The following is a 9788-nucleotide window of genomic DNA, read 5'->3' on the forward strand; positions in this document are numbered from 1 at the left end:
TCAACGCTGTGCGTTCCATTTGCTGCGTCACTTAAGCAAGCATCGTTTTTTAATACAGGTGTAATAGTAATAGAATAGGCAGGAACCTTTATCTCAATTGGATGCCGTTTCGGCGAAGAACTAAAGAAGAAAACTTGTGAAGGAAGCATAAGTATAATATTGGACACCAAATTAAAAATTCTTATTCATTCTTAAAACTACTAACGTTTCGACGTTATAATACCTAGTTACTTGTCCTAATGGATATGTAAGACGATCTTCTAACAGTAGTTATAACTGGCAACGGCCACACAATACAAATAATTATTCTTGGTACAATTAACATACAGCAAGACCAATGGCGTGTTGATAGCGTTATCGCGACATGATAGTTAATCGTTAGTTGTGATGCATTTCAAAGAATATTGATATTAGACACTGACCTAGCATGATGGGAACATTAACAATAATGTTACGATATCAGGTACTGTATAATATAAAATTTTAAACTTATGTTATTGTATGTTACCTACATGATACTATTAGTTAATTGTTAAACTAGTATCGTTAGTAAAGAGAAATCAAATTAAATTAAATCCTTCCATGCTTACATGGACGACGTATCTTAATACGAACACAAATTAAGCCATGTTGGCTTTATTTTTTTACGCTTAATTCAACATGGCAAACATGTCCCATAATGACTCTACTAGGTTCTATTTCTATCAAATTAATTGCGATTTCTAAACACTATTTTTGCAGCATTACCTACACCTACTAGAAATGTAAGGTTTAAAAGCACCATTAGACTCAACGAGATAAAAAAGTGACATGTCTCTAAGCTATTAATAAACTTCAATTTATTTATATAATTATTGTATTGACGTGAAAAACGTCTTTATTTTAATAATTCTTGAGGCCAAATCGCGGCCATGGAGTTTGGTCGATGCACTGATCTTTTTTTCCTCATCGACCAACGTTCATTCTCAATTCAATAATAAATATAAATAAATATAAATATCTTTGGACAATCTCACACAGCGCCATTTAGCCCCAAAGTAAGCAATTAATATGCTTGTGTTATGGGTGCTAGCTTAACGGATATACTACTTATATACTTTTTTTTTAAATACATACATATTATACATATTACATAGTAACACCCAGACCCGTCACAGAAATTAAAATTCATCATTTCAATTTCTGCCCGGCCGGGAATCGAACCCGGGACCTCTCGGCATAGTAGTCCGTTCTGAACCACTACACCAAACGGTCGTCAATAGTTTTTTGAATCTCAGAAAAAAAGGCTTTTGTACAATAGGAATCTATGTGCATCTATTTTTACAGATTTGTTAAAAATAAGATAGTTACTTGCAATCTGCATGCATAATGCCGTTATAGGCGTATGTAGAGCGCTGCAATGATGATAAAAATGGAAAATATTATAGTCGAATAGGAAAAAAAAATGTAACTAAAATAAAAGTTATATTTCAAAGAATATAAATCGACAAAATTTATTACACAGTTTAGTCTCGGTTCCTTTACACAGCTTATAATGATCCGCAAAATTGTCTGTGAAAACGTGCAACTCAGTCACGTGTCGCACAGTAATACATCATGTGACAAACTAACCATACCTGACTTATTATAGAGTTACGTTGCAGATTCTATTGTGAGGTAAATATACCTCATCAGTGCGGTTGCACAATGGTACGACATGGGCCTGGCTGTTATTAGGAGCACAGCACTACAAAGCCACAGCCTGAATTGAACAGCTAGTCAACGTGAAACTTACTAATTTGGCGACTAGTTAAGTAATGCTATTGAATTCTGTGCATTGTTAAATTAATGAGATGTGAAAATTTAAAACACCATTTTGTATTGTAACGTAGGCTATTTTTTTTCAGTATGGGTTGGCTTGGGTGAGTAATTTAATGAAAAAGAAAAAAGTCAGTTTAAAGTGTAATCTACTTGTGCGTCACTTGTTTGAAAACGGAAAACTACACCGTTACGAGAATCTTAACTGACTGGATCGCCTGCTTGTAAAACCGACTGAAAACAAAACTCTTAAATCTTAACTGCAACATTAAAACTGTTTTAAATATGTGCCCAATTGCCCGCCTTTCATATTTTGGAAGTTTTAACCTTTTTTACGAGTGCTCACTACTCACAATGTCTTAATTTAAGGATTTTCAACCGACTTCAAAAAAGGAGGAGGTTCTCAATTCGACCCGTATGTTTTTTTTTTCTATGTTTGTTACGCGATAACTCCGCCAATTATGAACCGATTTTAACAAATCTTTTTTCTGCGTATAGGTAATACCTCAAGGGTGGTCCCATTTAAATTTAATAATAGAAAAACCAACCCCCAAGGGTGGAAAATTGGGGATGAACTTTTTTATACGCAATATCTCCGCCGATTATAAATCAATTTGAACGATTATTTTTTTGTTGAATAGGTATTATCAAAAGGGTGGTTTCATGCGAATTTGAAGAAAATATTTCACCCCAAGGGTGGAAAATTGGGGATGAACTTTTTATACCCAATATTTTCAATTTTTATTTTTTTTTTGTGTTCACGCATTTGAAGTCGGTTTTATTTTTTTTAAAAGTTAATATTCTAAAGTTTTTCTTATTTTTCCTTTGAAGACATAGTTAATTTTAGTCTGTAGGACTCTCCAGTGGCGGATTTACAGTTTTTCCGCCCGCAGGCTAGGGTGGGGTTGGATCTTTATTTAACTGCCGCCCCTAGGCCGCGGCCTATACGGCCTATTGACAGATCCAGGACTGGGACTCTCCCTTTCGCATGCAGAAGGTGGTCTCAAAGCTTTTCACTGCCACTACCTTTTATTATTCTGAACGTAGGGACTGAATATTTTTATTTGTGACAAGTGCAAGTTACATTATATTATTATGTAGAGACAATAGCACTCTTGTTGCAAGTACAAATATTTAACTACGAGACGTTAGACTATTGTTTTCTGGAATTCGACGTCTTAACAAGCCGAATGCCGTCATCTATTACTCGTTTCGTGAGTTTTCACGAAAATAATTAAGAATCTGTTGTGACATCTTGTTATTGAATTGATATGATTACGTAAGAAATATACATATATTGGTGACAAATCAATGTTTGTAATAGTTTACCCAATCAAACAGAATGGGGATCATGTGCCAACGTTTGAGTTAAACAGCAGCAGCACAAATGAGGTTAGTAATATCGAATGACGATGATATTTTAGGCTTTGGTCAATTTAGCGTGAAGAGTGATTATGGTCTCCCAGCCCAGTAGGTGACCACACAACATGAGGATCTTGGGTGGGTGATAGATTACAAGTCGTTGATAGGTATGTAGTAATACAGAAGCCGAAAGGCCTTAAAGTTTATTTTTTATCTTTAAATGTTAAAAATGTCTAATATTGTCGAAGAATGTCAACCTCTATCTAATTGTTAGGTGTTAGACAATGCATATATTTTGGCATACAAAACCATAGAATAATAGACCTTGTGAAGCACTCAAGTTTGACATCAATATTATTTGTTTTGTTTTCCAAAGTCAACCGACCTAATGATTGAGTTGAAATAATTATTTGGGAATTAAATAGCAATCGACTTCTTGGCACGGAAATCTAGAGCTTGAATGATGAATCTCGGCCCACTTTTGTGCAGCCAGACCAGAACTTAGATACAAGTAGATATTCAAAATTCCACCAAATCGACCTGTCATTGTTCGCCCTACGTCACGGAGTGCGCCATAAAACAATCGCTTTCTATCGAACCCGGTGTTGTGACCAGACAACATCGCGACACTTTCTCATGACCCTCATAATATTTGGCCGGCTATACTGGGTGGCCATTTGTCACTCTCACTGATCTTTGACCGAAGAAACGACTGTGTTATAGTAAAAAAAACGCAAAAATTTATTAATTTGAAAACAAAAGAAAAACATTTTGGAGCCAGTGGAGAAAAAACGCTTGACTGACAGCTTATAAAGTATCCCAATCGACTGGTGGTGTCCAATTCCACGTTCAAATTAACAAATCATAAAAACTGACTCACATTGTCACTGTTGTCACCGATTACTGTCCCTAAGAGCGCTTGTAGACGTCCGTTTTTTTCACCGGATAACGGACCGTCAAAAAACGATATCCTTTGTTTGCTGTCAATTTTCTCGCCGGACCCATGTCCGATGCATGTGCACACGTTCATTATAAACCATACGCCACCGCGAATCCGGCAAAAAACACGGTCCGTTATCCGGTGAAAAAAACGGACGTCTACAAGCGGCCTAATGTATAAAATCTTAAACCCCTCATACAAGGTGAAATACATTTTTCGCTTCTCGGCCCTTTGGCTAAAATCAAAGTAAGTATGAAAGTGAAATAAATTGAAAAATCACTGAAACAATTTCCTTTGAAAACTGTTTTAGTACATTTTCATCAGGAGTGGAGGTCACGTATCGGAAAACGCAGCGTGGGACGTCCATCCACAAGGTGGACCGACGACCTGATAAAGGTAGCTGGAAGGCACTGGATGCAGGCCGCTACCAACCGTGCGATGTAGAAGTCATTGGGGGAGGCTTATGTTCAGCAGTGAACGTCCTTTGGCTGAAATGATGATGTGATATTTTCATCCAAATTACCAAAGGGTAGGCGGAGGCTATTAATACCATTTGGTACTCAAGTTTATAAATCAGTTTGTGTATGAGATTTAGGTTTATGTATAAGGAACCGAGCTTACGTTATTATTGGTACCTAAAAGGTTATTACGTGTTGTAATAAACCGGTTAAAGTTACCATAGGAGTGGATTAGTGACATTTTGAATAAACGCAATAGCATTATAACTTTATACGTATATTATAAATAGGTAAACCATTCCTTTGTAGATTTTATTCTATTCTATACCAGGATTTCAGTAAAAAAGTTTTGAAATCATAGTTCAATCGGTATACCTAATATGTGTGCAACTAAAATTTTATAGCAAATACTAGTAGGTACAACAATCATAATATAAAACAGGAAAAAAACATTATCAGCTAATTACTGAGGATCGCACGCAAATTAATTGATCCTCTAGAAATCATAATAACACATTACAACCGCAAAGTATAGCAGTCACAACGCGAATTACTAAAAGTACCTACTTACTTAATCGTAGGTTTAGTTGATAGAAAAATGTCACCATCTTTTTATAAGAAAAGAGTCATAATTAGGTCTGGGTTGCACCATATAACAAACGTCGATAAATCTGTTAAACTGCATACAAAAACACCTTTTATGGTTATAGTTACTGTTAAAATAAGATGCAGTCGCCTTATGCAAGCATCAACCGTGGAGGTATTATCGACTACTTCATCGTAAATTAGATGTCGGAAGTCAATAAATTAATTTACAGTCACACAAACACTACAAATAATATCCTAAATAGTGTAAATTGGTTCAAATAGGTGTTAATATCATATTGTTATTTTTTAATACAGTTATGTGTCTAACTTTATTGAGCTAATAAATCACGGATGATTAACAAACTTATGTATACTTCTGTAACTGATATAATTGATTATGTATAATTTACGTGAATGAAAGTATACTTACTTAATTCTCGTATTATATTCGTGTTTCAATCGTTAGCTTCATTTTTCTCTACGACTGAAAAATGATAATATTTTATACTTTTGTTTGAAATCCATTAAACCGCACGGATCACTTGCTTTTCCATAACAATTGAGCGAAGTTAAACATTTAGAAATAGCAAAGAAAATTATTTAAAAATGAATAATATCTATGAATCAAACTGAACGAATGCACTTGCAAGTGGATTGAATTAAAGAGTAAGTGTTTCAATGAGCAGATAATAAATAATATAACATTGTTTACTAGCGGCTCGCCCGGCTTCTCTCGGGTATATTCTTTTATATAATTAACAAAAATATAAAAAAAACATTTTGAATAAGAAAATGTGTTTTTCTTTTATTTTATTTTTTTGTTCATTTTCCTAAGTTTTTAATAGTTTTCTCTTTTAGGGATGGAGAAAAATATGACAAAAAAAAACATGAAAATCGGTCCAACTGTTCTGGAGTTAGAAATGGTGACCAAACCCGACTTTGTTTGAGATAATGCAAAAAGGAAACAGTTTTTATGCTTGTTTGTTGACTTCATAATTGACCTTATTGACATTAATTAAGGTTAAATGCACAGTAAAATTAGGAGTCATCATTATTGTTGAAAACATTATTATAATACTAAATCATTATTTGGTTTGTCGGTATTAAGAAAATAAAGAGTTGAATAAAGTATGACCACAGTTATTAAATTAATTTGATAAAAAATATTTTATGAAACCACTTTGAAATATAAAATGTTATTATTTTTAAATTATACCTACAACATGTTAGTGTGAGCGTTGAAAGTTATTTTTGTTACGAAATGTTATATTAAATTAATATTAGTTGCATTTTCCTAAAGTTGTTCAGCGAATTTGATTACAACAAATTAACCCGAAAGTTACGAACGTCCTCACCGCTTTACAATGTATCTGACATCTTATATAGGTGTGTAATAGAGGATATTTTGCAAAAACCTAAAGTCAGAAAATAGGTGAAATCTTTGCCAGACTGTATAGAGGAGCTAGAGTCATCTGTGTGACTAATTAACAGCTTTGGCGAAACTGAATCAACTCTACAATATTCCTGAAACAATATTTAAATTGAAGCCCATAAACATTTACTTAATCATGTAACAGCAAGTTTTAATCACAAACAAATTATAATTAATTTAATTAATTAAAGCAGACAAGCCTAAATCTAAAAGTTATCGTAGTAACAGGCGACAGGACTACACATTGAACAGAGTAAGCATGGAGTTTATGGTAAAACCCCCCACTAAAGTGGAGGAGTCTCATATTCCAGCAGTGGACTGTAAAGGGCAGTTGATAAAGTCTAAATACATTAAGTACTACGGTTAATTAATTTAATATTAAGATGATTTATCTTTTCTTCAATTTTAAATTGTATGTAGAGGGGCAAAATACCCATTTCCACAGCAGCTGTACAAATGTAAGACTCTAAAGAAACTTACTAATCCACCGGCTTACGATAACATCTCGCCTATGTAGGTTTGTAGGCAAAACATACAGATTCATGGCCAAGCTAATTACATAATGTGAGGTCATTAAATGTTTTACACATACTAAGCTGTTAACTTCGAACTCCTCCTATGTTCTTCTGATTAGTTTCGTTGCGGGTCCAATGACAGTTTAGGACAAACTTGACCTTCACTGGTTGGGTTTTATTGGCGGTCAAGCTGTAGATCCTGGCTACACAGGAGTTGCAGCGGTAGGAACGAGAGGTGGGAATAGTCCCGTGTATACCAAACTGTTTTTAATAACCACAAACAGAGGTTAGTATTTAGTTTAAAACAAGCACTTTTCAAGTAGAATTTAATTAATGACAATCTGACCGTGACGATGTCTGTGGTTTAGATCAGCGGTCGGATTTAGAAGACATTATTATGTACACAACCACAACTATTATACGACCCGTATTATTATGAATGTATATTCAAAAAGAGATTTAAGCCTACTAGCTGGTTTCAATAGGCCTTTGACTTATACGTATGATATTGTAATTTTTTCTCCAATTTTCATGAGTCAATTTTAGTACTAATTGTACTAAGGAAATTTTTAATATTAAAAAAGGCTTTGTAGATTAAAATTTAGTAATTGAATACATAAAGTATTCGTTATGTTATAATAACCACGTTTGAGGTAATATAATTTATTAACTAAGTAGTGCATAACAATCAGTGAATCGTTTGCCCTCCAACCAATGTAAACCATTTCATATACGTACCAAACTATCCAATATGCTTTTAATACTCGCATCAAATAAATACTTTCTTTCTTTCTTTCAAATACTCATAGGAAAAAATGCTAACTTATTTACTAGCACAAAAACTTACAATATGTTTTGGAAAAAAGTCAAATTACCCACTATAACCTTAATTTAACTAAGTAAACAGACGGTGTTATAATGTAATAAACTGTAGATAAACGTGAGTACAATGAACTAAGTAGTTACTCCGAGGTTCTTAACATTACCTTACTATGATATTACGTAGTTATACACTAAGCTATCGTTGGAATGCTCAGTTGCACCAACTTAACTTTAACCGTAACTATAACTTTAACCGGTGTTTTTGTATGGAGTTTGACAGACTTGACGTTTGTTAAAGTTAAAGTGTCCCCGCAGGATAGGTATGCAATTCAATGCATTTTTTACCCGAAAAAAAAAAAAAAAAAGATGGTGTAACCAAGCCTTATACAGACAGACAAGTCACAAGAAAGTGTACCTTAGTATATCGCATAGATCTATCCAAACAACGCGCCCAAGTCAAAGAACAATATCGTAAATGCACTTACGATATTGCTCGAATGAACTAAGTAAAGAAAACAAACTTTATGTGAAAAACTCATATTGCTTGAGTGAGTGAGTGATATCAGAATGAAGACAACTTTCGCCTTATTAAAATGCAAATGGCGGCATAAACATAGTAAGGAAAAGGTTTTGAGCGTTATTTGTTTTGATTTGTCTAAAGTAGTTCACAGATCAACGTACTGTAAAAGCAAACCTTTTACATGGCCAAGAAAGCTCAATAAAGCTTTACTTGTTTATCTCGTTTTCAGTGGAAAATTTTACGTCAAAATACCAATTGAAATGGACTCATTAACTTTCAAACAAAAAATAAATTGGATAGAAACACTTGACATTTAATTAACAGTAGTTAAGTAGTTACTTAGAACTTATTTACATTGATAATATATTTATCTATGCAGATAAATGTGTTTTGCTAGCCGAGTTTTCAGCTAGGCATATTAATTTGAACAGAATAGCAGAAAACATCTTTGTGTCGCAATGTTTACCTACTTACTATGGGCGCAAAACGTACATTTATGCCTACAACATAGTTATTTCCTAAGCATGCTCACTTTCAGTTTAATAACACGCAATGACAGCATTAAAAAAAGGCAATCCACTCGTCGCATCAGCATAATCGACCATACAAATTCCGGGGCCATTATGCGAAATTTGAACCGTGACCGTAAAACGTAAAACTTGAATGAAAATTACAGCTGAACAAAGTTTGTGACATCACAGAATGCATCTTATGAGCGTATGGGCGTAACTTTTGCTTTTACTTGCACAACGACCTACTAAAGTGCATCTCGGTGCAGAAGTCGGTCGTGTTATGGAGGGAAAACTTTCGCTCACTTACTTCCAACTCGTTTCGACTGAGGCCGACATGATCGCGTGCGCACGGGCGGCGCGTCGGACGTCGCGAGAAACACTGACTCGAAGCACCGACTGTCTTTCAGACGATTTATTTGGAGTTGATAATTCTCTCCTAAAATAGCTGAGCACACAAAAGATTGATACGCTCAACGCTTAGTTTACGTGGTAGTTTGAAAAGATGGCGGACGAAAATAGTTTTTCTCGTGGAGCCCTCGTCCGTAGCAAATCGTAGCAAATAAGTGTCACACATTATAAAAAAAAATGAATAACAGGTACTATTTGAAAGCTTCTTGTTTAGGACAAAATTGTTACCCGGGACATTTTAGTTATTTATCTTGAACTTTTATTGAAGTTGATTGACTCTACATCCCTAAAATTGCACTAATTATGTGTATGTATGTATTAGGCCTGACTTTGGCTTCGACATGGTTCATGATTTAATTTTGATGTTTGCTGTATGCATATAGATTGAGTTTGGGGGTACAATATTAAAAAATATGAACAACTCTATATAAATA

General features: G+C 34.3%; 1 protein-coding gene across 1 annotated transcript in view; it reads right to left on the reverse strand.

The window, feature by feature from the left end:
• Positions 1–9351, reverse strand: part of LOC114366404 (uncharacterized) — a 24518-nt gene extending 15167 nt beyond the window's left edge. The window contains exon 1 of the mRNA XM_028323272.1: positions 9254–9351. Coding sequence (XP_028179073.1) covers positions 9254–9282 — 29 coding nt within the window. The 5' untranslated portion in view covers positions 9283–9351. The remainder of the gene's footprint in view (positions 1–9253) is intronic.
• Positions 9352–9788: the final 437 nt, after the last annotated feature.

The sequence above is a fragment of the Ostrinia furnacalis genome, unplaced genomic scaffold, assembly GCF_004193835.3.
Source record: "Ostrinia furnacalis isolate ACB-3 unplaced genomic scaffold, ASM419383v2 OfSCF0631, whole genome shotgun sequence".
Classification (NCBI taxonomy): Eukaryota; Metazoa; Arthropoda; class Insecta; order Lepidoptera; family Crambidae; genus Ostrinia; species Ostrinia furnacalis.